At 40.4% G+C, this 27,975-nt stretch overlaps 1 protein-coding gene across 2 annotated transcripts; it reads right to left on the bottom strand.

Annotated features, from left to right (window-relative positions):
- Positions 1-2,503: 2,503 nt before the first annotated feature.
- On the bottom strand, positions 2,504-27,975 carry prkcg (protein kinase C, gamma). Of its 2 annotated transcripts, XM_016670454.1 has the most exons (17): positions 26,522-27,975; positions 25,474-25,746; positions 16,961-16,992; positions 16,783-16,865; positions 15,983-16,094; positions 14,892-15,020; positions 14,648-14,804; positions 14,253-14,454; positions 13,314-13,511; positions 9,472-9,645; positions 8,714-8,805; positions 8,183-8,245; positions 7,903-8,041; positions 5,567-5,647; positions 5,312-5,419; positions 3,422-3,562; positions 2,504-2,820 (listed from the first exon to the last, which is right to left on the bottom strand). In XM_016670454.1, the coding sequence occupies exons 2-17, from the start codon at positions 25,701-25,703 to the stop codon at positions 2,659-2,661; spliced, it is 2,103 nt and encodes a 700-aa protein (XP_016525940.1). In that variant the 5' UTR covers positions 25,704-25,746; positions 26,522-27,975; the 3' UTR covers positions 2,504-2,658. The 2 variants fall into 2 exon arrangements, with proteins under 2 accessions (XP_016525940.1, XP_007550084.2); XM_007550022.2 differs by having other exon boundaries at positions 25,474-27,975.

Raw genomic sequence — 27,975 nt, 5'->3', positions numbered from 1 at the left:
GTTTTGTCCTGTTTTGCGTGTGTGAGTATGTGTGAACGAGAGGGAGTGACAGAGAGGCGTGTGGAGAACACGAAGCGGGAGGCATTCCTCCGCAACTTCACACGATGACAGAATGAGACACGTCACTGTGACTTTCTCAGTTGGTTTATTTTGAAGTTATTTCTCCAGCACATGAAAACAAAAGAAGTCAACTCAACAGACAAACACATAAACTAGCCATAATAGATTGCTGATTATTACGCATTTCTCTTGTCTCTACTGTATTGAAACACTCAGAAAGAGGTTATGAACCCATAAGTTCTATTAAAGAAATAAAACTCATTTGTGGGACTACACTGGAGACGTTGCGGCCACCTGCTCCGATCAGGCAGGTTCAAATAAACGCACTGCTTGTATTTTTTTTTTCCACGTATTGAACAGTCCCATTGAGCCTCCCTTCTAATTACTCCCAATCGATGCTGTGTGCTGCATGTCGTTACACAGCAAAAAGCTTCCCAGTGTACACAGATAAAAACACAAGTTTCTGTACTTTAACAAGCCAACAAGCTTGTTTGGGTAAGACAACGTGAAGGGTAATGTTTTCCTAATGTGCAGTAAAACAATCAGAGGTTCTAATTAAGGTGCCGCGCAAAAATAAATTCCTTAAACCTTTTCACAATTTGCCCCATTACACACAACAACTTCATTGTATTTTATTTGATTGGCCAACACAAAGTGCTGCATAATTGTAAAGTGGAAGAAAAAGGGATTTTAGATCTTCTTTGTAAACAGAAATCAAAAACAGGGTGCGTGTATTTTTTACTCATCCTGCCCCCTCATTCTGATCCCTCTAAATAAAGAATTAGAAGCTGCAAACATTGCCTTGCACTCTGCAAACCTGATCTTTAAGGAAGAGTGGCAAGAAGAAAGACGTTAAAAAAAAAAAATAAAAAAAATAAAAAAAATCATGGCAAGTTCTGTCTAAGCTTTGCTTCAGGCCAGAAAGGAGCGCTTGCCAGATAACACCAAACTTGAACCTTTTTCAAGTTTGAAAAAGTTCAAGTATCCATCATATGGAGGTGGAAAACCATCACTCCACATAAACCTAAAGTCATCATTCCCACAGAGAAACAGGGTGGTGGCCGCATCATGGTGTGGGGATGCTTTTTGTCAGCAGGAGCTGATCAGAGTTAACAAGAAGAATAATGGCGCTAAATACAGGAGAGTTCTGGAGGTACATCTGTCACAGGTCACAAAAGAAGTGTGACAATGTTGCTAAACAACAAGACCTACATTAGTTTAGATCAGGGGTCACCAACTCCAGTCCTCAAGGGCTACCATCCTGCAACTTTTAGATTCACCTCTGCTCCAAAATGTCTGAATTCCCTCACCAGCATTCATTCCTCTCTGCAATAGGTTGGAAACGAGCAGTTTATTTGATCCAGGTGTGTTTGAGCAGAGAGGCATCTAAAAGTTACAGGATGGTGGCCCTCGAGGACTGGAGTTGGTGAGCCCTGCTTTAGATCTACACACATTCGTGTGTTGGAATGGTACCGTCACAGTCCAGATTCATGGAAAACCTTCAAAAATTGTTTTCTCACCCAATACAATTGTGCTCGAGTTGTTTGGAAAGAAGAATTGTTCGAAATTTCTGTCTCTAGATGTGCAAAGCTGGCAGAGACATGTACTGTAATCGCATCAAAATGAGGCTCCGTAAAGAATCGACAGGAGAGAGGTGAATAACGTACCAAACCGTTTTCAGAACCGTGCATCATCTTCTTCCCAATTCTTAACACCATTGGTGTTGGTCTCTCTTACATCCAAATAAAATCAAATAAAGTTTGTGGTTGTAACATAAAAATGTGAAAATAAAAGGTTCATTGAGTGTTAATGCTTTTGCAAGGACCAGCTTGAATGTAAACATGGTGTTTAATTGAAAGTAATGCAACTGAAAGTCCAGCAGTTTGAGGGCAGCAGTGTTGCCTACAGTCACCGTCATACTGCGTCATTTATGGCTGAGGTCACGAAATTAAACTGAGAGGTAGAGGCCGGCTAAAAGAGCCTCAGTGAGTCTTTTTTTATGATTATGTAATCAAATTGGGAAAGAGAAACATGTCTAACCATTTAGATAGCTTCATAGTCTATGAGTCTATCAGTTTAGATCTAGATTTCAAAATGCACATTTAGGTGCTGTGGAGGCCATATCTATGATGGGAATGTATTTGAGCTAAATAGACCTTCAAGGAAATGTAATTTATGAAAAGAGGATTTCTTTGCATATTATTTTCTGAATAGCAGTTTGAATAAAGATGTTACTGGTAAATTGCCTGTTCAGAAAACTGAGGACTTTTATCTTCCTTCTAGCTCTATAGAAACTATCCGCATGCAAAGAGATTCATTTGTCTGTCTGACACTACAATAGTCTTACAGCAGGTTGGGCAGATCTTATAAAAGAAAAGAAGTCTAGAGTGGCAAGCCGTAGCACTGGCTTGGTCGATACACAAACAGTAAGAGGACACACATGTCAGTGAGGAAATACCGACTCGTCTTGGCATTTTAATGTAAACGTCAGAAGTTTGTCACAAGAGGTGAAATATTTGCTGCTAATTTTCATACTCTGGCTCTCAGCTATAACACTACTGTCTGATAAATAACGGGGGGAATCGGAGGGGACAGTTTTCAAATAGCTGTGAGAGGCAACGGAGCAAAGTCTGGGTTGAAGAAGGAGAATCCCTGGAAATCCTCCTGGTTGATGGCTGCAAGCACATCTGGATCCGATGGGGTGAGAACGGACGGGGCCGCTGTGAAGAACTTGTCGAAGTTCTCGCCTTTTCTCCCGCCCTGATGAGGAAAAAGGCAGGTAAAGCACGAAATCAGTCACTCCGGCCTCACAAAAACGCTACGGTTAATTACTTAAAAAAGCCCCCGACTCCCTCTAAAGATATATTGAAACAGCCTGCCAACATGTCTCTCCTGCCCACCCACAGCCTTCATTTCTAGGATGAAAGCCGGCCACATATCTTCCCCACCTCCTTAACCCCACATGACAGCCATTCTGGTGGATGAAATGAATCTCATTTGGCTAATGGGCCTGGCCTCTAACCCCTGAGCACAGTCAGCTGTCTCCTGCCACGCCTCACCATTGGCCGATGTGGCAGCAGACTAGCATGCGGCGAGCTAATGATGACATGCATTTGCATATGGAGGAGTAAAACGCAGCCCTGGGTTCAGAAGTCCTTTCTGTTATTCCTGAACTTTCTGTGTGTGAGCCGGGGACCAGGGAATCCGCTCAGGTGGTGAAAGAGTTGATGGGAAGGAGCGACAGAAAGTAGAGTCAGAGAGTGAGGAGATGGGGAGAAGAACGAGGTAAAAGGAGAGGGAAACTTTGGAAGAAGAGGCGACAAAATAAACACACAGAAAGCAAATAGAAATGTCAACTGACAGTTCTGGGTTTGAACGGTGGCGGTATCTCCAGTCGCTCCAGACGGTCCCAGTCTATCCAACGGAAGAATGGATGCTCCTTGATCTCCCTCTCGGCTTCCTCTCCTCCACCCAGACGCTTGGCAGGGTGCTTCGTCAGGAGCTGAAGAAAGACAAAGGACAAAAGTTTCAGAACATGGCAAACTTTCCTGGAATTGAACTTGTAACTAAACATATTGTGTTTTCAGCAGTAAGTTCTGTTCGGTTTAGTTAAATGTAAATCTCTTTTATTTAGTCTGTGGTTTGATAAGAGGGAATCAACTAAGGATGCAGAGGTCAATCCCCACTAAGCCTTGTTCTGCTGGAAGGATTTTTCACTGTTAAAAGGAAGCCATTTCTTTCCACTGTCGCCAGATACATACGCAGGAGGAGGACAATTGCAAAAGTCTGTCCTGGGGAGAGATATAATATCAGCAGACCTAGTTAAAGTCCGAAGAGGTCTGAACTCCATGCTGAACCTGAAGATGTGGACTGGGAAGAAGGTCAAAGCCACCAAATCCTGTTTGTTGTGTCAAACTGTTAGAATCATCTCTAACTTCACAACAAATCTTTTGCTTTAAAAAAAAAAAAAAAAAGCACAAACCTGCTGCAGCTTCTGCTAACTCCAGAAAGGACGGAGAACTAAAAGTAGATCATAGTGTTAACAAATTCAGTAGAACGTCCAGGACCAAGAGGAAAAAGTGAAACTGCTTCATTAGGGAAAGGATCTGTTTCATCGCAGAGGTTTTCACTGTCCTGGGGATCCACATCATCCAGAAAATGTGGAGCATTAGATCAGATCCCAACAGGAAACCGAAGTGAGCTGAGGGAAGGAAGGAACTTCAGGACAAGCCGTAGCAGAAGATCGCTGAACTTAAGAGGAAAGACGCCGACCTGGAGCAACTCTCAAACGCAGGAGATCATAGCCGTTTTCTGCAGAAGTACCCCTCGCTGTCAGCACTCGGTGAGTCTACACACTCATCCAGCGTCAATTTCTGTCCTCCGAGGTATTTTGAGGACGTGTTAGCAGCTGTGTCAGCGCTCAGAGAAAAACTACAGGACATCCTGAGAGACGCATGTACACAGATCTCAATGACAGTCACTGAAGGCAACGTTTTACTGCCAGAACCAGAACCAAGAAGTGAAGCTGGATTATTAAAATATTCCTGAGAAATCACTCCTGGGCCAAGCACAGCAAACAGAAATCTGTTACTGCAACAAAGCAACTTTTAATAGATCAAAAACAGTCTTACTCTGACAATGCAGATCATTTTACTCATTGGCAAGTTGTCAAGTAGTTTGGGACCTTGAAACTCCTCCACATTAAAACAACCCATAAAGTTAAACTAATGCAAACGAACTCTACATCGTTCAGATTGTTACACGTTAAGATTATTGTCATTTTCCTTTCAGTTCCCAATTATGCTGTACTTTTTGTTGGTCTATTACAAAAAAAATTAAAAATCCCTGTCACGTATATTGAAGATTATATTTGCAATGTGACAAAATGTAAAAAAAAAAAAAAAAAAAAAAAACATTTAAGTAAAATAAATACTGCTGCGTAGTTCTGCCAGGACCTGTAATTACAGTGATTTGTATTCAGAACTAGTTGAGTTTTGTTAACTTCAGTCCAGGCCCGCCGTTTTTCCTCCTCATATTATTATTCCTCAGAGAAGATAAAACTTCTGACGGCTGCATAAAATTTCGCATAGCGTAGCCTGCCTGACTCTAATAAATATAAAAAAAACTAACTTTCAAATAATGTGCAGGATTAATAAAACTGTCCTAATGCACATTTATCAAATGTTCTAATTTAAATCTTGCCCTCGATGTCTGAAGGCTGCAAGTACAACAGGAGGGGAAATGAACTCACCCCTTTGCAGATAGCCACAGCTTCCCGAGAGAGATTTTTGGGGTAGGAGACACTCTGCTCCATTATGGACTGAAACAGCTCCTCTTCGTCGATGCCATCAAACGGTGGCTTGAAGTAAAAAGGGTTAAAAAAAAAGAAAAAAGAAAAGAAAGAGTTTCACCACAGATCAGTGCCGGTTCCTGCGTTTGCAGTGATTACAAATCACTGCAGGCTTTTATATTATTGCAGTGCAGTTAGAGTTATTCTGAGAGTTACCTGTCCTGCAAGCATTTCATACATTAGTACTCCATAAGACCACCAGTCTACTGCTTTATTGTACGGCTGATATGCCACAATCTGAAAGGAACATGAGTGGAGAGCAATTAGAAGAGAAGCAGTGTGGAGATAAGAAGACAAAGAAGTAAACACGAAGCGAAGGCAAACAAAATTATCGCAGTAGGAATAGCCAGAGGAGGAGAGCTGTCAGACACTGAAAAGAAAAAAAATAATAATAATCAGCGCATGAAAATGAAAAGCAGCAAGAGAGAGGAAGTGTATGAATGGGACGAGACTTTGGATTTTTGTGTCTGCGTTTGACTGATTATGCATTCCCCCCCTCCCTCTCTCCCCCGTGAGTGTGAGTGTGTGAGCGCCCCTCTTGCCTATGGAAGAGGGGCACGAGTGAACAATTCCCAGCCCCCCGGGGAATTATATTGTATCCATTCCAAAATGGCAGAAGCAAGAGAATCAATAGGCGTTTACATAAGAGAGTCGATGCGTAGTGGTTCCACAGCGAGGTTTACCATATCAAAGACAAGCAGAACCGTCAGGTCCTCCCTCTGTCGGTCTCTCTCTCTTTCAACAAGTCCAAACAGGTATGCACACACACACATTTTATGTTCAATATGAAAATAGACCATTGTGCAAAATTTGCTATACGTCTTCATTATTCCAAATATTTTGGTCTTCACTGGCGTTGTTGGGCTGCAGGCGGTTTAGTAATTGATCTCTTTAAAATTAAGACTCACAGTTTCAAAACAGCACAGTACTTAGCAGTTTTATAGGCGTAAAGCCATACGTAATCATTTTTTTCTTTATCTGTAACCCTCATTCAGAGTACATCACAAATACAAAATGGTAAAAATAAAATATAAAGCAAATAGTTTTCAACTGGATCACAAGAATATTGTTGACAAAAAGCTGCCAGGTTTTCTTGGATTTTGTAAAAATCATGATTTTTTTCCTCCATCTAATCTAGTGATTCCACTGGACTCTCGCATCAAATCCAGCTGCAAAATAGTTCTACGCCAACTAGAGATATTACCGCCAGGCCGCATCTGCTTGAAAAAATATTGACATGCATACTTTTTCATGCTTAAATGTGTGGAATGCACATGCTGCGCTGCTCGTTTTCTATTAGGACAAATGGAAAAAAAAAAAAAAAACATAAAAATATCAACATACGTGGGATGGTAAGAAACAGTGTGGCGGCAGCTTTAATCTGCAAGTAATTTCCTGTAGTTTATATTTTATTTAACACATTTATTTGTTTTTATTACATGATAAACGGGCAAGTTTCTATGATAAGTTGTCCCCGATTTAGGGTGACACCTCCAATGCTTTGCCCTCCATTTAAGAAGAAATCTCCTCCCTCGTCATCACTTCTACCCGGGTCATATACTGGGCTGACTGTTAAAAAAACACAGCCACTCACTTTACAACCCGTCTCTGTAAGACTATGAAAGGATGTTAAATCTACACAGTGACGTTAACCTTTTTTTAAGGTGAGGCAATTCAATTCGATGTTTTGGAAACAACACGGGTTTCTCAACCCTAAAGAATCAGGTGAAACGGATAAAAGTCCCATCTTTTTTCATAAGGCTAAAAAAAACCTGCTGATTAAAAATTATTAAAAAAAATCTTCTGTCTTGAAAGTGGATTTTCTTTCTACATCACGACAAGAGATTAAGAAAGTGATCGCTTGTAGTTTGTGCTCTTTCACTGATCTGATCCCACATTTTGGATTGTGCTGTATTCCCACATGCTATCTTGCAAAACTGCATGACAGATTGTGCGTAATATTTTATTAATTTAATAAATGAACTAGTAACCCTAGCAATCTCTGAATAGTGAATGGGAGACTATTGTCTGCAGCACCTGTTTGACTTAAGATACTGATGGAATCTGTGGGTTTAACTATTTTTGCAACACTCAAACTCAAGCAACCAAGACTTCATTTGAATATGAATAGAAACATTTTAAAGACAGAAACAAACTGTTGGCCGTAGCGTCGTTTTAAGTGTGGAAAAATCGAGGGCAACAATCACACCACAATAATCTACCAACTCTTACATTTCAGAGTTACAAACCACGAGTGTTGAGGTGGAGCTGGAATAACGAGGCTTTTGAAGGGCAGTGTTAGTGCACGGGCCCGCTGCTAATTGAATAAAGTGAGGTTAATTATTTAAAAATGCTGACAAGGTCAGAGAGGACAGATCAGACAAAGAGGGGCTGCTGTGGGTGTCTAACAGTGAAGTGAAGCAGGTCATGCATGCACAAAGGGGTGAAACAGTGAATCTGACACCACAGCGAGCACAGGGGAGTCAGAGAACCTCGGGGGCGATGTAGTCGGGAGTGCCACAGAAAGTGCGAGTGGTGTCGCCTCCGAACATGCCCTCCCTGCACATCCCGAAGTCGGCGATCTTTATGTGGCCCTCGCTGTCAAGCAGCACATTATCCAGCTTTAGATCTCTGAGAAGAGAGGGAGATGCGTTCACACAGCCATAAATCATCCTGATGGAGAGCGTCTTCATCGGTCATTGGCCACAAAAAAGGCGTGATAAATCTGCATCGGCTCTGTGTTGTGCCGTGACAGCCGGGCCACGTCTTTACCTGTAGATGATGCCTTTGCTGTGGAGGAAGAAGAGGCCGACTGCGATCTCTGCTGCATAAAACCTAGAGGGAGAGAGGAGATGGTAAGAACAAAGCTCTCTGGCTACTTTTTCAGGAAAATTGACCGAGGTTCTTTTTGGGCAACATGTGGGAGGTCGAGAGGGTGATGAAAGTGGAGAGTAACCAAACAGACATGAAAGAAATCTAATTTAAAAGAAAAAAAAAAGAAAAGGAAATAGTGAACTGAGTAAGAATTAGCTTTAGATGATTGATCAAAGATTATAGATTGGTTGAATAGCCAGAGGGAGGGAAACTGATGAGAAGAATAGATTAGAGTGAGGAGAACGTTAGAGGAAATGGGAGAGGGCTGCTACTTCAGTTGATAGCCTTTTGTATGAGTCACCAGGTATAATGAACAAAGCTAAGAGATGACTGAGGAGGTAAGTGAATACCGAGATAAAAGACAGAAAGGTAATGAGACTTGTGTAGATGACGGCGGAGATCAAAGCTAGACTTTATCGGACTGCATACGCTGCATGGGGCTCTTTGAACTTCCCGACTTGCTGAATGTGAAACATCAGATCTCCACCGTCGACATATTCCATAACATAATACAGACGATCCTGCAGAAACAAACACACACACACTGTGAATACAGAGCCTTGCAGACGTATTCGTACACTTTGAATTTTTCCCACACTATCACTTTATTAACATAGACTTTTGTAGACAAAGTATTTCTTCGAGATAACATGTGGTGGACCAACAAGTAGTGGATAACTGGTATTCAAACATTAATATTAATACAATTATTAAATGTATGACGTGCATTCCTATCAAGCCACCTTCACTCCGAGTCCCATAAATTAAATCCTGTGCAACCAGCAGTCACATGAAATCATTTAATGAACAGAGTTAATATCTGTGTATTTGCTCTAGGTGAAAGGAAACAAAGAGCATCAATAAAAGCAACAACTGAATTACCTAATTCACATAAATACCCAATAAAATATAATGAAGCTCGTTATTGTAATATAAGAAAACGTGGAGCAATGGTAGGCGTAGTTTGGCAAAGTGTTGTATTCTCTAAAATAAAAAGCACTCGGCTAAAACCAAAGCTTTAAGAACAATGACTTTGCTAAAGAGAACAAGATCATTTTTTCATATATTAAAAGGAAAAGCAGCCAGCCTGCAATGGAACAACTCCTTAGAGCCTAAATATCAAGCCTGTTCATGGACAATTTAATAACACTAATATGTTTCACACACACACACACACACGCACACACCTCGGTCTGGAAGGCGCAGTAGAGCGATGTAAGGAAGTGGGGGCGCAAGGGGAGCGCCAGAACCCTCCTCTCCACCAGAGCGCTCTCCGTGTCCTCGTCCTGGAAGAGAACGTCCTTTTTAAGGACTTTCACCGCAAACAGATGATCGCTGCCTCGCTCTTCTGCCAGCAGCACCTGAACAGGACCAATGAGTGAAGAGAAACAACGTCAGGTGAAGCAACATATCTCGCAAGAAAAGTACAAAAGCTGCAGTGTCACAATTTAAATTGTGTAAAGGTTCATAAGTTTCGCCTTAAACGGTTTCTGATTCAAGATTCACCTTTCCAGTTATGACGCACTCAAAAACATCAGCGGTCTGTACCACTTGTTTTTTTTTTTTTTTATTTGTCATTATCGTGAGACAAAAGGTGATTCTCAGTCAATCATTCACCACCATAATTAGAACTAAACATGTAGTTTAGCACTTTGCTGCCGGCTGTGACACGTTTTTAGGTCATTGTGTGATGGATGACAAGGTGCTCCAGTTGGGAGGAAACTAGTTCTGTCAGTTGTGCTTTTGAGGCAAAATTATGGCATGAAGGAGTAAAATAATAATCTAAAAATTTAAATCTACAAAATGAAATGATCTCCAGGAGCAGCCACAATAATTCCACAAATCACATGCACTTTATCTCTGCATGCCGCAGCTTTACTGCGAAAAGATGTTAATATTTGTATTTTTGCTTTGATTTTTTTTTTTTTGATTGTTTATAAATGCACTGCATGTTTTATTTTGCTTGGGCGATAAATAGATTTTTTTTTAGCTAGTCCTGTAATGTTCCTCCTCAGATTTCTTCTTGCTCTTCATACTGCACACCTGATTTGTGTTTCTGAACACATCCAGGGTTTAGGCTGCCTGATTTCTTCACTACATTGTTGGATCCTGTGTTGATGGTTCTGTAGTGTCTTGCAGTGAGTTTTAGCTCGTTTGTTTTCTTGTTTTGCTTCGGAGCTTTTGCTTGTATACTTGTTGCTACTCCTCTGCCTGTGGTATCCTTTACATCTTCATCTGGGTTCTCCCATCTCACCCTTGTGGGCACAGAAGGGGAAACTTACAAAACCATTTTGAGGCTGTGTGTGGAAACCTGTATTTTTCTGTCTTTCTAATTCTGAAACTAAATGTAGAGGTACTAACTAAATGTATTTGTTAGGTGAAATTACAAAAAAAAATGTAGTTGCACACAAATCAGGTTATTATTCCGATAGATTTTGCTAAGTAGAAGAGCATCAACTGAACCAACACCTATTCAAGGTTCAGCGTTTGCTGACCAAGAGCGGAAAGAAGGACGACTGCATTAGCTTCCGAGGTAGCGCCAAGTCTGGCTCCACTGTACGATTAATGCACACTGAGGTATCTTTGTTGTTTGCATTATTAAAAGAGGAAGTGTCTTTATTTTTTAGACGACTGTGGTCCTCAACCCTGAGGATAAACTGAATTTGTGTGGACTACCTGTATGAGTTTTATATTCTGATGTTGTTTACTTCAGTCACTGGTTTCTCTGTCCAACTTAATCAGTCAAAGTGAAGGGAAGGAAACATCTCCTCGCACTGTCTAATAAAGTCTGAAAGCATCGCTTTTGATGTGATTTCACTATTCCGATGTTTTAAAGAAGCCAGGACCTGGAGGTCTTTGTTATTCATAATATATATAAAAAAAGAAATCTTTATCTCATCACCTCTGCACCTGTTGTGTTTGTGTCTAAAGAATGAAGCAAAGATAAGAGCACTTGACATGATGGACGTTTCTGTTCCTGCTTGTATTTAGAGCCATTTGCCTTTTGAAACTAGTGCAGAAAAAAAATCCTAACCTGAAGCAAAACTGGAGGCATTTCTCCCCTTGAGGCTACGAGCAGTACTATGCTTTTCTGACTGTGGCTTTTTCCACTGCCACCATTAGTCAAGGACAGGTCAGGCTTCATGAATACTCCTAAAACTAAAACATGGCTCCTTATTCCATCTGCCTGGGACTGTGAAAATTAAAATAATTGAGTCCCATAAAATGGAGGAAGATAGTATTTTCATAGAGCAGTTCCCCTGCTTCATAATGTGATTAAAAAAATGGAAGCTAACAGAAACTGTTGAGGTCAATTTGAGGTCTGAAAGATAAAAAAACACTTTTTAAAAGGCTTTCAGGGAGATTATCAGAAAACGCAGCAGAGGCTGACTTTTCCAGCACAAACCAATCTTTAGAGGAAAGTCAACAGAAACAAACCCTTATTAATAGATGCTTTCACAACAGATATTTGCATATTATCTCAGGAATCTCCAGATGCGTTTGTTTGGTTTTCATGCAACAAACAAACAAAAAAATAATGCACAATTGAGAAGTAAAAGTGAATGTCTGTTACATAAGATCTCAAAAATATATTCAGTCCACTGAAGTTTGAGGTTGTAATTTGACAAAATGTGAAAAAGTTTAAGGGGGACGATGACGATGGTTGAGATTCTCAGCTTAAATTTTGAGATAAAATGCCTCTCAAACCTCAACTCACTGAAAATGCATTAAAAATGTGTAAAGAACAAGTACGTCACTTTGTGGAGACAGAAGTAGACTGAGCCTGGCATAATGAAGGGTTTAATCAAAGAGAAGCCGCGCCTGAAGATTTCCAGAAACATTAACGTCATAAGTGAAAAAAGCAAAGCAGCTCTTTGGTTATTATCAGACATTAAAAATACATTGAGAGGAGATTTGAAATTGGTTGCTTGTGGGCAGCTCTGACTGCTAATGATGCCATAATTTTCCACATCGAGAGAACCGCCTGATACTGGTTTTAGTGAAGCGATACGGTCAGGAGCAGCGCAATATGCTGACAACAACCCGGCTTAAAATTGGGCTGCCACTCTGCAGTGCTGCACTGTAAGGGGTTTCTGGCCATCGGAGATAAAGCATCTCATTTCAAATTGAATGGTGGAGAAAATTATACTCTCATATTTTGTAAATCAACGCAACAGCAAAAAGATTGCTTCTTGCAGAAGATTATGTGTGAAGTCGCTCTGAGAAACACTGCAGTCCCTCTCCGATTGTGTCTACTGCTTTGTCTCGTGATTTTACACAAATTCACAAAAAAAAAAAAAAAAAAAACTGGACTCCTCATCCTTCATACTTATACGAATCCCTGCAACACATACTTTTTTCTCATTTCCGGTGTAATCCAATTTTCTTTTGGTCATTTTGCTACTTCCTGCAGCTCAGTAATCCTCCTCTGTTTCTTTCCATCTCTGTCAGTTTCATTCTCACTTTTCCTCACTCAGCAGCCCCAAGGCCCGTCTGTCCTCTTCCTTTTTTCCCCCCCACACATCTTATGTAAGTTGAGTCTATTTCTCCTGTCCTCTGAGAACTCTCTGATAGTTATGAAACAACGCTGGGGGATTTTAGAGGAGGGGAAAGGACTCAAAACTAAAATTTCTTCATTATTCTTCATCTACAGGGGAATTAAAGAGAGAGTAGAAAGCAGAGTATTCCTTGAAATGAATACCTCCATGAGTGCTGCCTATGTGGCGTATACCAGCTGGAAGAAAAACTCATGGTCAAGTGAATCATTTAGCAGAAGAAGAGACGACCAGAGCCAGAGTACAAATGAAAAATCTGTTTTGAAACTGGTTCAGCTTTATTGTTCCCAGGAGCTTTAAATGAAATGCCAGCTGAAGGTCACGACAGGAGCAGCAATGCTAAAGCCAGGAATAAATGTTTTTCGTTTTCCGCGCGAGGGCCCTCTTTGACATCACCTGCAACCGTTGGATCACAGGCGGCGATTGTGTGCAGAGAGAGGATGACATTTTGACTCTGAATCTGCCGCGGTTACCTTGCCAAAGCTGCCTTTGCCCAGCACCATGAGGAAATTGAAGTCATGGATTCCCACTCTGACTTTGCCAGGACCCGAAGAGTGGATGGGTGGGCAGGACGGGATGGGGGTCGGAGACAAGACCACGGGAAAAGGCTCCGGCACTGGGGCGGCCAACACCTGAGGCAGAGAGGGCGTTGTAGCGTCAGGCTGAGGTTCCTGGGGGGTCATAAGCAGAGAGATGAGAGATGAATTGGTGGATGTAGTCATGAAAAAATAAAAACAAAAAACACCCTATCCACTTTCAGTCAAACAATTCTGCACCCTACTGGATGCAAAAAGTAACAAGGAGGTGGATTTAATTTAATCTGTTGGGATTCAGTGTTGCAAATTGGTGAGTAACTGAAAAGAAAATGGAAAATTTACAAAAACAAACCAAAAAGGTGTGGAGAGCAAATGCTTCCAGCCTCCTTTTGCCTGATACCCTTAATTAAAATCCTGCACAACCAGTGGCTACAGAAGTCGCCAAATTAGTGAACAGAGTCTGTAGTCTGAAGTTTGGGCAAGAAATACACCATGAGATTTATGGCTTTTATTAACAATACATATACAGAGCATTGATTTAGATCTTAATTTGTAAACAAATATATATATTTATATAAAAAACTATTGCATCACTAATTCATTAGACAAAATCCGAGCGAAACTACACTGAAGTTTGTGATTAATAAATTCTAAAACTGTTGATGGGGGTGTAAATACTTTGTGACATACTGCATTGTATAGCTCTCAAGATAAAACTGATAAAAATAAATCAAGACAACTCAGGACCTGGAAACAATGTAAGCAGGTGCAACTGTTTTTATTAGGTCTCAATAATTATACACCCATAAAAGCTTACAAAACTAAATGTCTCTGCGAACAAATATCATCCACAGAGGTCAACAAGCGTCCTCCTACCTGCAGGTCTGGATCTGGTACTGGGATGTTGTAGTATTCCCCCTCGTCCTGTGCAAGCAGCTTGAACCAACCGCATATAGGACGTCTGAAGATCTCGCTGACGCCGAAAGAGAGCGCTCCCATGAAATCATTCCTGGACGTCCGGTCCCAGTCCCACACCTCCACAGACAGACGCCTGTCCCACTGGTTGCCTCGCACTGAGCTGAGGAAACCCAAAATTCAAACTCAAGTGGGGAAGTTTTAAGTTTCATCTGACTTACTGGACGCAAAAAAAACAGGACAGAATAATATCTTCAAACAAACGTCATACGTCTCAGCATATTTACACATCTCCTCCAACATCTTTATTCCCGCCGTCAGATTTCCACCTTGGATTAAATTTTGCAGGGACTCACAAGGTGAAACTCTCATTCCAGACGGGATTGAGTGTTGAGCGGATGGTCTTCGTCTTCTGTTTGCTGTGGCTTTTTGGGTCCGGAATCAGTTTTAGTTTCACATACGGGTCTGACAAACCATTCGGATCCATGGGCATCAGATTGCGAGCCTCCCGAACTGCAGGGCCACAACAGAACAAATCAATTAAAAAAAGGGAATAAATCCTTCATCGTACGGATGAAATAACCCAACACCTCCTCTCACCTGTGACGTAGATGTCCTCTTTGTCTCCTCTGATGGTCAGGTGGATTCTCCCTCTTTTCTCCGTGTGATCCTGACCACACAGACTGGGAACGCTGGTCTCGCATCTCCGATGGACATTCATGTCGCAACCTTAACGTGCAGAAGACGCAAACAAAACGTGAGAAAGCAAAACACATGAAAAAAGTGTGAAACAATATAAAAGTGTAAAAAAAAAAGACATTTTTGAACACCTTAGACTGATGAAATAGTATTGAGTTTTTCCCATATTTGTTTGGATAACCTTGAGAATACAGTAATCAGTTTGTGACATGTTTACAGAATAAATAAATATACATTTCCTCTGTAATAAAAATGTTGCTTTGTAAATCAAGTTAGTTTTCTAGACTATAATAACTGAAAGCTCACTATATTTGTCCAAATGCTTGTCAGAAATGATCATAAAATTTATTTAATCTGGACTAATTGAATTGTTCGGGACAAATCTATTCATTAATCAACATTTTGTGATTAATTGTTTTTGGTTTTGCGGGTAAAACATGGGTTGGGTGAGTTCCAATTTCACTTTTCATAATTCCTGTGGTCTGAAATCCTTTTACTGAGACACTAAAGAAAAGTTAACCCCTTCCCCACTTGTTGCTGTACACTGCTGGTCAGATGGCTTAAAGAGAACTACTACACTTCTCCCTTGCTGACAAAACATACAGATTTTAAAATATTTTTGGGCACCATGGAGCTCTCTTACTGTTTCAAAACCACAGCTGGTGAGTTACAAGACTCGTCTCTGTGAAGCAGCTGACTGCACATTATTTTAGGATTTAAAAAGAAAGTGATATTTCTCAGTTATACATTTAATTAATTAGATCACGTTGAACATTTTGTGAAAAGAATCTTTTTGCAAAACGAAACTGATGTTCTTAGTTATCCCACTGTGAGAATCTACCTTCCTGTCATTTTTTTTTTCACATTTTCCCTCCCTTTGAAGCTGCAGCTGTGAATTTTGCGTTTTCTTCAAAGCAAACCATTATTAAACCCAGCGGCTCATTAGGAACATCAGCAGAGTGCAGCGGGTCAAACTGGACGGTGAAACTCACTGGTACATTTCATGCCCTGGTGTATGAGTCCGTACAGCAGCGATCCGCAGTGATCGCAGAACGTGGGGCTGGAGTACGTGTGGATCTTAAATGTGTGTCGACTCTTCAAGTCCTGGAACGAAAAAACAAATGAGCAAACAGCCAAAAAGAATAAAAGAGCGAGAGAGAATCCACTCATTAAACAGCACAATCATATGCACACACTTTCACACATTTACGGTGTGGGTGACTACTGATGGTACGAGCCAATTAGGTTTCTCCACTGGGAGAGGAAATTCACTGCATCCAGGCAAGGTTGTGAGCATGTTAGTGTATATTTACTGTACAGGAAGGAATGAATCATTTTTATCTCTTAATAACCGCTCCGCCATCCTTTCTCCCAAACTGTATACCCTCCCTCGTTGCTATTAATAACTGCTGTCACCCCACTTCTCCTGAGGAAAAGACAAATCTCCCTAATATCCTCAAGATGCCACACGGAGGAGGGCTGAGGAGTCTGCTGCTTTCTCCATCGTCTAATTCTCACTCTTATCAGTCTTCCTCCCTCCCTGCCACACAACCTTTCCTCTCTATCTTAAACTCCCCACATCCCCTTGCAGGATGACATGACATCAGCGTAGATGTCACAGATGAGACGCAGAGGAAGCGCGGATTGACAGATGAGTCACGTGCGCATGCCATCGGCGACGAGCGGGAAGGCTAAATGCGTGGATGATGGTGCGGCCGCGCAAGTCCAGGCGAGGGTGGGGAAACTTGAGGATATAAATGGAAGTGCAGAAGCCGATAACAGGAACACTCACATCGGGCCTGGGGGCAGTCACAGATCCGGGACATGTGAAGGTGACAAACTCGTGGCATCTTTTATGGACCACAAAACTGCAAACTGGAGAAAACAGGGAGGATGAGGCTGAAAATTGTTATCAGTTTTCCACAGAGCCATATCAGAGAAAATAAAAATAACAGGCCACAAATCTCTACCTTGACACTGGAAGCCCTGCTTGCCGATGCCCCTGAATGAAGAAAGACACACGGCTTAGGACACAGAAACAATCTGCTCTCATTCCTCTTCAACGTGAAACTGTCCCGTTCAACCTCAACAAACTCTATTTATGTGACAAGAAAGTAATAAAAAATAAAAAAAAAACAGCAATGGTCACTTAAGAAACTCAATGTATTTTTTGTGAAGCAGCCAAGTAGCTGACTTGGTCAAACAGAAGCACACAGACTTAATTCTCCCAAAACACCGGCTTGCTCCCCGTGTCTCCTCAGAGCTTTAATTGAATAATTAAAGCCATTGATTGGCCAAAGCGTCCATTCAGCAGCTGGCTCGGTGTGAATCAAGTTGATTTGGTTGTTTAGAAAGTCAAACAATTGAGACACGCTGGAGAGCTCCACAACAATCATACCAAACGCGCCCAGGGAGTTTAAACTGACCATAATCACTGATCAGCAATCAGTTCACCATCTGGCTGAGAAACGATTATAGATGGGCTGATCCCTGATCAGCATGCAGCAGAAGTCTCTGGAGCCTCGGTGCTAGGACAGGATAGATGTTTCACCAGCAGGGGGCGCTAAAGAACCAGATATGGATTCACTGAGAATTCACTGCTTTGCTTGGTGAGCTTTTTTTTTTCTTTCTTTCTTTCTTTTTTTAAATATGGAGAAGTGCATCTTAGATTTAACTACTGAATAGACTGAATAAATGCTTCAGTTAAACATAGGTAAACAAAACCAGCTTCTCCTTGGAAACGTCTTGCTAATAAATTTACAAAGACAGGAGGAGTTATTCTGTAAAATGCTTAGATTTCCTTGCTGTATTTAAAGCGCTGGAAGTGGCACAGCATGGACGATAAACTGATGGGAAATAATGTTAAAATATCACCTTACCCACATGTCCAGGACATGCTGACCTTTCTCTCTGTCCATTAATGGTTCATTCTAAAATTAAATTCTAACATTTTAAAATGCACGCTCCTGCTTTGGAGTAAAAACAGCACAGTGACATATTTATACCATCTACTGCTTTGCGTCTTTCCTGACATTTCTGCTTTGGTCTCCATGTCGCCGTTTGTTTATGTTCTTTGAGGCCTTCACAGAACGGCTGGATTTATTCTGTGATTAAATTAAACACAGTTGGTTTACTGATGAGGTTATATCTGAAGGCAGTTGATTTCACCTGATTTCATTTTGGATTATCAAACCGAAGGGGATTGAAAACAAACGTACAGTACAGTTGATTTCCCCTTTGGTGTAAAAAAACAAAACAAAAAAAAAAAAACACAAACACATTATTTTAACTCTTCAATTGCACATTTGTTGATACAGCAAATAAAATCTGATAAATTCATATTTGTCAGTGTAATGTGTCATAACATTCAAGGAGTATTAATATGTTTGCAAGCTACTTTTTACATGTTTAAAAACAACTGCTGCAGACATAATACTAAGAAGCAGAAGGTGAGTTGCTCTAACCTGTGATGTTTCATTAAGATGTTTTCATTTAACATGCTTTTATGACTTTTGCTTGCTAAACACATAAGAAATACATATCATCTTATGCTACATATACTTATTTTCTAAGTGATCTGCTTTCTGAGTTTTTCTCTCTCTTGCTCCTGTTTTGCTGATCACTTCACGTGCAGCATGTCGCTCCTCATCCGCCGTCAGTCTAAATACTCCCTAGTTTCCCTTATTCGGTGTCAGCGCCTTGCCTTTGTTTCACCTGGTACTATTCATCATCATGTCAGCTTGTATTCCTGCTCTCTTTAGTTCTGGATTACTCCATTTGTGACTTCCTGGGTTGCAGCACGCTCAGCTTCCTTTTAGTTAAATAAAAGTTTGATAGCTCACCTGCCTGCCTTCCAACTGTCAGGCTGCATCTGGGAGCTCATTCACACCACGCCTTAAAGGATATTGCAGATCGGGGACGCAGTGGAGCGAGCTCGCATTTAAGACTTCCTCTGACTCGGTTATTGTTGTTAGGACTGCTGTTCTCCAAGACTGTGACACTTCGTTTGAAGCATTTGCAAAAATAATTGAAGTCAGCGTCAAAACTGCTGATTGAGTTGATGAAATATTATTTCAGCAGATAGTTTAGATAGTTTATGAGGGCAAATATTTGTTTGAACAAGTCTCCAATAGGACAAATTAAAATAAATGACTGTCATTTAAATGTAAACCTTTAAAGCAGAATGAATGTTGAATGTGTCACAAAATAATGCTGTGTGAATATTAAATAATAATATTTTAGAAAATGCTTGAGCGAATGCTTCAATACGGCATCCACAAATCTAACAAAGCTGTTTTACTGACAAACTACAACTAAGCAACTGATTGCAAAAGCGCTAAATATCACAAAACATGTCAGCAACATTTTAAAATGAATGCAGTTCATCACTGACCGCTATTTTCTTCTACGTATAAGCATGCAGAAATCTTTGTTTTGTATGAGCCACTGTGTGAAACTGGTGCCATCTGTCACACCCGACTATTTTACAACTGGTAATTTCACAAACAACTGGGACTTAATGAACTCACTGCTGGCATTCAGGGAACATGCTCGGATAAGCTTTCCACCTCTTCTCTGCCATCTGCCCACATCCACACCGTCAGCAGCATGTAAAAGTGAGCTAAACATTTCATCAAAGGAAACATAAAGCACAGGTGAAAATATTTTAAGTCTACGGGGGCATTCGTCTGCTCGCGCCACTGTGATTTGGTTCCTCCCTATTTATCTATTAAAGTTGGTTTGTCATTAAAGAGATTCTGACAATGACAAGTAATCTGTCACATTAAATTAGAGAGGATGTTACTACTCATTTCCTCTTGAATTTTTTTCCTTTCTTTATCAACAGTGACTATTTTAGCCATTTATGTTTAGTTTGGTGTTAAAAAAACAACATATGTTGAGTAAATTAGAATAAATACACCACTGTTTTCTTGAGCAAAAAAATTTAGTTTATGTAATAGGACATGGATAACTACAGCTTTCAACTGGAAATGAGCAAAATACAGGAATGCAAATTTGTATATCTGGTAAAAATGAAATCCTTCATTTGATTTTCAGGAAAAGAGTGGATGGTGGCAAAGACAGGCTCGAAAATTGAGTAGAAAACTTTTGTGCTGAAGTCAAATATTTGCACGTCACTGTTTTATTTGGAGAGGTTACGTGATTAAATAATGTGGGTCTTCATTTATGTATTTTGAGGTATGCAGTGACACACTGTAGCTGTAACTGAGCTGATGTCGCCATCGAGGCTACATGTAAATCTAATTTAAACATGAATCAGTGTAAAGTCTGGACCTAGTCCTGAGTTAGGCTCATATATTTCACTATATTTCGAGCAAAGTTACTTGCTGTGTAAATCATGTAGAAATGCTAAAACGCATAAACTACAATTGAAAGACAACATCTGACTCGGTGTGAGCCGAATCATTTTAGAAGGAACAGCTCAACGCTTAGATAACACTTTATCTAAGCGTTAAGCATTTAAACAATTTAGAAAACAGTGGTAAATATGGAGACATATTTATGTATTTGTCCTGTACTGGTGGATGGCAATGACAAATATTTTATCTATACTTTAAGCAGGTTAGATGTACTGTGCAAAGGCATCACCGGAGACGATGTTGAATTAATGTTTTATGCCAATTGTTTCACATAAATATTCATTTCCAACCAGATGTACTGCATTCTTGAACAGCAGCAGCATATCTGCGTTTTTAAACTTGACTTATTGAGTTTCCACAGCAACATGGACACAATGAACTGCTGACATGGTGTTTCTGAGGCAAATGGGGATATGAGTTTAACTTATATTATTAAACATTCATTAATCCTTGATCCACATCCATAAAACCGTAAACAGCATGTATTTAGGACCCTGGGCTTACAAATCATACACAACGGCGTCACATAGAGTTTGTACTGATGTATAGCACGGCAGGTAAAGACACTATGCTGGGAAATATGAGGCCCATATCTCAGCTTACTCTACTCCTTTTCAAAATATGAAAAATTATATTACTATTTTTTTTTTTTTTTTACTATTCATACCTAATCATGTAATTTGTAATGTCGTCTTGTAGTAAAACAGCCCTTTTCGTCAGCCCAACGAATGCACTCCTTTCCAGAGTGTGGAAGTTGTCTCAAGTTTTCTTCTGCACTGTGGAGGTTCTTGTATGAATGGTGCACCGGCCTGCACCCCAAAACCAAAAGATTTATGCAGAAAATGATCAAATTCCAGACCAGGATCAAATGCAGTGCAGCCCTGCATAATGCCTGTCTCCCTGTTCCTCGCAAGCTGACACCTACTTAACATTTGGAGCTTCAGGCTCACCAACTGACACCTAACACATACATAGAAGCAAAAGAAAACTTTTTTAGTTTAGGCCACAATTACTATGTATTTCTTAAAATATGTTTTCACTGTGCACTCGGCTGTTTATATGCCCATATGGACCTTATTAAGAACCCGCAGTACTCACAGAGTTCAAAAACATACAGGTTAAGTTAACTAGTTACTGACGTTTAGGCTTGACTCTGTGCGTATACGGCTGTAAGTTCTCTGTGAGTACTGCGATGCTGTATTGGACTTTTGATGGACTGGAGGCCCATCAAGAACGTACCCTGCCTCTTGCTTATCGACTGCTGCCTTCAACCCAGTTTCACTGCGATGCTCCACATGAAACGCCGGGCTTTTTATCCTCCTCCACAGAGAAAAGCAGTTTCTCTATGGAGGTTTCTCTGCAGTTTTTCCTCATTCATCATGTATTGTGTATTGTTAAACAGTTTAAAAAAAAAAAATCATGTTTTTAACCTCCTCCAAATATTACCGAGATATGATTCCATTATAATAAATAAGTTGCGAAAGACAACAGCATTCAGTGTCCTGAATTCTGCACATTGACTTAAACAACAAAGTTATTCACTATAACGTTAGTCTTTCAGTTAATCAGAAAAACCCTCCAGGGGCCTCAGACAGCCAGGTGAGGGCCGCTGCGCTGACGTCTTGTTTAAAGGAAGGCGGTTTTCACCCTGAAATAAGTTCAGCTGCTGCCAGCAAAGACAGCAGCCAGTTGGGGAAAAGTCCTGAAAGATACCCAGAGGCTGCTGGCAGAGTTGGCGCCCTGCATCAACATATGGTACATCCTCGCCATATGCCCACGCATACGAGCTCTTCCACACACAAATGGCTGCTACGAAGTCTTCTAAGAACTGAACACACTCACAGCTTGGCATCATTTTTTGTTTGTTTGTTTGTTTGTTTAAAGAATATCAGAGAGTCAGACATTGACTGTAAATTATTTGGTAGTTACTTATTTCACTGCTCCTACTTTTTCAGAAAAAATAAATAAAAAAAATTCCATAAAACAGTTTTTTGTGAAACTGTCAAGGCCAGCTCTTCATCGCCAGGAATTATAAGTCTTTTTTTTAACTTGTTACATGGCATGCTTCACATAATTGAATTAAAATGTATTTTCTAGGACAAAAATCTTACAAACTGCTGAAAATATTTTCTAAAATGCAAACTTTAATCTAAAAAAAAAAAAAAAAAAAAAAGCACACACACACACGAACACACATGCACGCACACACACAAAAGTCAGTGCTGAAAGTGTACAATCTTGCTTGATCCATCTGGTATTTTGGAGTGAAATAATTTTTTAGTTCAGCATCACCCACTGAAATAATAATGAGGAGGCCAAACTAAACTCAATAATTGTACGTTTGGATATTTGAGCTCAGTTCTGTTTCTGTTTTTTTTTGTTTTTTTTTTAATCATCCTGACTTTGCCAGTTGGAATTAAAATTGACTGAGGTCTTAAAAACACTTTTCTCAAGTCTGCTGAAATTTTCCGTTATAGTGCGTCTGCCACTTAAAGTCAGCTTAATGAGATCCCAGAAAAAAAAGAGCAAGAGTGACCTGACTGTTCTGAAGCTATTTGAGGCACAGAGTAACAAAACCCTTGCCCTTTCTGAGCCATCGCTGAGCACTGCTAGCCAGCTGGCTGAGAAAAAGCCAGAAATCTGGGTGTTCTGGAACAATTCCTGTCATGAAAAATACAGTCATGGTGGTGCAACTTTCAGAGACTTGCAGGTAAAGCAGCTGGATTAACCTCAGCTTGCTATACTTGTGTTAGACCCATTAAAAAAAGAACGACAGAGAGGCATTCAATTCAGAGCATTAAACGCAACAAATAAAGCTACAATGAGGTTTAGCTTGATTTTTTTTTTTTTTTTTGCTCAAGTCAAATTGTGTATTTGAATCAAAATAACTGCAACCAAAGGATGTACATTACATTATTTCAAATATGACTCAATTTTAGCACCAAGATTAACTATTGCTCATTTGTTTTAGCTACAGAAAATAGATCCTATAAAGTAATTTTGTTTAAACAAAATCCTCACCTGTTCTGACTGACAAACCTGTAAATGTGAAACATCTCTATGTCTTTTCATAAGTTCACAATTTAATTAAATGCTTGTATCTTCAAATCCATCTGGAGTATTGCACTTAAATTGTGAACAGCTCTTCACAAGTTCTCTGAAAGCTTTGAAATATCGTTCAAACCTCTGGGGTCCCTTAATTTTATTCTCCACCTGTGTCCCCCGGACACAAAAAGGCTTTTTTATAGCTTGAAAGGTAGAATTTTTTTTTGTATCAGTATATTTTTTCAGATTTTTTAATTGCTTCAGTCCTCAACATACAAATAAGAAAGTTAACAGCACAACTGTACAAGAATCCCATCTAAAACCCGACCGAATTAGGGGCAATTTACAACAGCATTGTGAAAGTTGTGCAAAAATAAGCTTCAAAGAACACATTAATGTGCCAAAAGACCCAGGTGAGAAAAATTTGTAAGCATTTTATGTTCTGAGGAAATTGTAGTTAACTATCCGCTCAAATGGACGGCAAATTCTGACCTCATATTTCTACCATCAGTTCTTGAGAAAACCTCAACAGCAGTAGCTGCAAAATGTATTTCATAAAATTAGACTGAACTAAATTACAGCTTACATAAAACTGAGGGGGTAATTTTTACATTCAGAATATTTTTTATTATTATTTCATAAGACTGAATCACATGACTGAATGATCTCCAGGCACAGCAAATTAAATAATACCTAAGTCAAATGAAGGTTACCCTAGACACACTGCTAACATGTTATGAATGTTACAAAAGAAAGGACTGAAACAGGTGCTGAAATATTCCTGAGATTAGTTTTAGGAATAAAAGAAAGCAGAATATCAGATATTGAAATCCCCTGGTTGTAATAACCGTGCATTGTAAATATCGCAATGAGCAATTAGTTTGTTGTTTGTACTGAATGTGAAGTGTTTGAAGGTTTCAAAACAAAAAGCTAAATAATGAATGAAGGTGACAGGAGCATGCAAATGGCACCAGCTGGAGAGTCAGGGAGTCGAGGGTTTTATGCTTGGACTGAACAATACTGGAAAATGGTGGAATATGCAGCTTTAACAATGTTTTTACATTATTTTAAAGTTTGCATTCAGGGTTTCATATAATTACTTGTCGCATATGTGTGTTTAAATTTCCAAATCCATGTTGTTCACTTAGGTGGACAAAGGAAATCCAATTTACAAAGTCCCAAACCGTTCATACACTGGCAAGTTTAGACAGAACATTATTTTCACTTGACCAAGAAGGTTATTTTTGAAAGAAAGCTCTTTATTCACCTCTAATTAATATGTATATTTGATAGATCAATATAAAACATTACTTATACTGTTCTCAATCATTAGAGATTTTTTTAACAGCATGACACCAATCAAATGCTACTTATAATTGCTGATCACTTTTTGCACATTTCCACTGGTATATTGACAATTTATCTGTGGTGATGAGCTCCAAGTCTTTAAGGCTGGAACACCTTGTTGCCATCACCCTAATCTTTAGGCACTCAGGCTGCTTTCAAACCTTAAAATTACTTCCAGTCTGAGAAAAAAAAAAAAACAAAACATGTTGGTCAAATTAAAAGACGGGTTTCAACATAAACCTACCAGGGGTATGAATAATTTTGGCCGGAAATCTATCATTCAAAGAATGTGTTATTTAAAAAAAATGGAATGAAAGTTTTGGATGCTTTGAAATAAACAAATCCTGGTTGAGTCCATGAATGTGTCATATTTTAGTGTAAATACCACAACACTGTAAAAGTCAATCTCATATTAATTCTTGCTAAGTCCTGGCAGGGTTGTGTTTGTGTGAATTTTGTGTGAGACAGCGCATGACGTTCCCAAACTGACTCCTGCATGGAGTGGGCAGCAGTGTGGAGATGTGAACACATCAGGTCAGTGTGGGCAGTATCTCCAGCTGGCAGCTGGAATTGAAGAAAAAGGGAAAAAAAAAAAAAAACTAGATTGGGAGTTGGGACGCCTGAGGGGGCAGCATATGATCTGCTGGGGTGGTTTCTGTGTGAATGTGCAACAGTGTGTGAATTTATGTGTGTGTGTGTGTGTGATTTACCATATAAAGTCAGTGCAGTGGCTGCAGAAGGTGGGCTGCTTGAAGAAGCGTGCTGTGAACTGATGGTCTTTCACCTCGACAATCCTCTTGTGTTTGAGCGCTCCCTTCCTCTGAAACACGGGCACCCTGGGCGGAGGGGAGAGGGGCGAGGGCAGCAGGGAGGAGGGCGATGTGGGGGAGGTCAGCGTCAGCGGGGAGAGGGAGGGGGACGGGGACACCGGGGTGGACATGATGTCTGCTGGGATGCGAGAAGAGGAGGCTGAGAGCTGTGCGCTGGGGAAGGTGGGTGGCGGGAGAAGGAGAGGCCAAGGACACGGAGGACAAAGGACATAATAGGTCATGCAGAGACAGGAGTGATATTAATGGCAGGAGGAATGTAGGGTAGGGAAAGATCGAGAAGAAGGTGATGGAAGGAGTGCAGAGAGAGCGACAAGTAGAAAGCGAAAGAAAAGAGAAAGGAGGGAGGCACGATGAAGAAGACAGGAAGGTTAATTCAAATACAGACAAAAGTCTCCTGAGAAACTCAGAAAAGCTAAACAATTAGCTCGACTTGCTGTGTGTCCCACATACTGGCCGTCCATCCTGCTGCACCCCTCATTTGCTATGAATACCCGCACCCCCCACCCATACCTCAGTCGTTATGTCAACTACCTCCTGTTGCCATGTCAACAACACCCCACCAGCTGCTCCAGTATTGGAGCCTGCCTCCTCTCATCGTCTTCCTGCCTGCCCTTATTAGCAATTAGTCCTATTTCTGCAGAAAAGTTTGGACCAGAATAACATGAGCGCGTCTGCAGGGAATGGGACGTGCAGAGAAAAAGTGCAAAATGGCAAATATTGGATGGAAGAAGTGAGTTGCGTGCTGCTGAATGATAAATGAGATTCAATGAATAAATAAATAAGACTAGGTTAAAAAAAATAAATGAGAAAATGATGATGTCTCAGCAAAGAAGCAGTTAAAAAAGATGAGTGGAATTAAAAATGGTCTCGTGATACAAACACATGATGGAGAATACTAAAGATGTGCACCAAGCTGTACTGAAAATACCTTAGTTTGTAAGAAAATCCTTGCCAAAAACAGTCGTCCCCTCTTCCTGTCCTCGACTCTTCGTCTGAATGCCTTCAATTGAAAATCTGGGGTGCACCTATAGCTGGTCAACTCAAACAAGAAAAAAAAAACAAACAAACTCCCAAGAGAAGAGGTAGAGAAGCCAGAAAAAGCAATGGCTAGGAGAGGAAAAGCAGCTCAAGAAACAAAAAAGAACAACATAACTTGAAATGAATGCAACAGGCAACTGGAGTGGTTCAAGTTTTTAAAGAAGCAAACACAGGATTGAAGTGGTATATATCCTTTAACGTAGAGGCAGGGTGAGTGGGAGTACGAGATGGAGAGGTGGTATTCTCTTTCCAAGATTGATTCGGTTTTTACGAGGAAGAGGATGAGAGATGGAGAGAGAATAAGAGAGAAAGAGAGGGTGGAAAAAGTACAGAAAGAGAGAGCGAGCGAGAGAAAGAAAGAGAGAGGAGAAAGATTGAGGGGAATAGGCGGCGATTCATTTTGAAATCTGGGTTACTTCTCTCAGGAGAGGGTGAGGGAACCACAGCAAGGAGGACGGAGGAAGCAGAAGCTGCCATTTTGCCACAATCAGTACAGTATGGAAATTTAAGTGCCAACTGGTTCCCCACTTCCTATCGAGCCAAACAGGAGGGGGGAGAGGAGGAAGAGAGGAAGAGCTCCGCTTGGACCAGAAAGCATCCAGCAACAACAGAGGCAGCGAATCCAACGAATGTTCAATTTGGGTCTGGTCTAAGCTTGGATCTGAATGACAAGACGATCAGCAGGCCTGAGGAATGAGCAGTGGCAGCGTGTCTGCTGCATATCAATGATCTGAGATCAGAACAAGCGGTGACATGATAAACACAACAGTGCCCCACTCTGCACTGAAACCAGGTCAGACGAGCCGAAAGGGAACGGTAGCTTCCTTCTGAGAGGGGCTAGCGGCCGATCGATCGTAAATATACACACACAAACAAACAAAAAAATAAATAACTAAATGTTACAAATAAGGTCATCAATCAAATAAGTTCAGCATTTAATGGGAGGATAAGAATAAGATGTAGAGAGACGTTGGCAGTGGATGGAGGGGATTAAACTTTTAAATATTCTGTCCTTTTAAAATCCAGACAGCAATTTGAATGTATTTATTAAGGTAGGGTGGAGGGAGTGCATTAAAAAATTGTTTTGAAGAAAACTATTGATAACACACTTGTCACACCTAAAGAAGGATGTGGGCCAGTTTCTCTTCCCAAGGCACTGGGAATCTTTCTAAAGGGCACAGCAGGATATTTCAAATAAACATCTGTCCTGAAAAATTCAGATTCAAAATTCTGAAAAAACAAAAAAACTCAGAAATGCTTCACCGGACTCAAAGAACCCTCTCTCTGTGCGCTCCAATGTTATCACGGGAAAATGCTAAATGGAGAAGTAATATGTAGTGAATA

The sequence above is a fragment of the Poecilia formosa genome, unplaced genomic scaffold, assembly GCF_000485575.1.
Source record: "Poecilia formosa unplaced genomic scaffold, Poecilia_formosa-5.1.2 Scaffold34, whole genome shotgun sequence".
Taxonomy (NCBI): Eukaryota; Metazoa; Chordata; class Actinopteri; order Cyprinodontiformes; family Poeciliidae; genus Poecilia; species Poecilia formosa.
The sequence above is the reverse complement of the archived record's forward strand: the minus strand, read 5'-3'. Positions and strand labels throughout refer to the sequence as shown.

What these genes read in the sequence shown, in the direction of transcription:
- prkcg (XM_007550022.2), bottom strand. Translation starts at nt 25,814, where the DNA reads ATGACCTATTATGTCCTTTGTCCTCCGTGTCCTTGGCCTCTCCTTCTC. An exon ending in GCAGGGCTTCCAGTGTCAAG is followed by an intron (nt 16,866 to 16,960) that starts GTAGAGATTTGT and finishes TGTTTTCTCCAG; the next exon opens with TTTGCAGTTTTGTGGTCCAT. An exon ending in TTCAAAGAGCCCCATGCAGC is followed by an intron (nt 8,246 to 8,713) that starts GTATGCAGTCCG and finishes CTCTCCCTCTAG; the next exon opens with GTTTTATGCAGCAGAGATCG.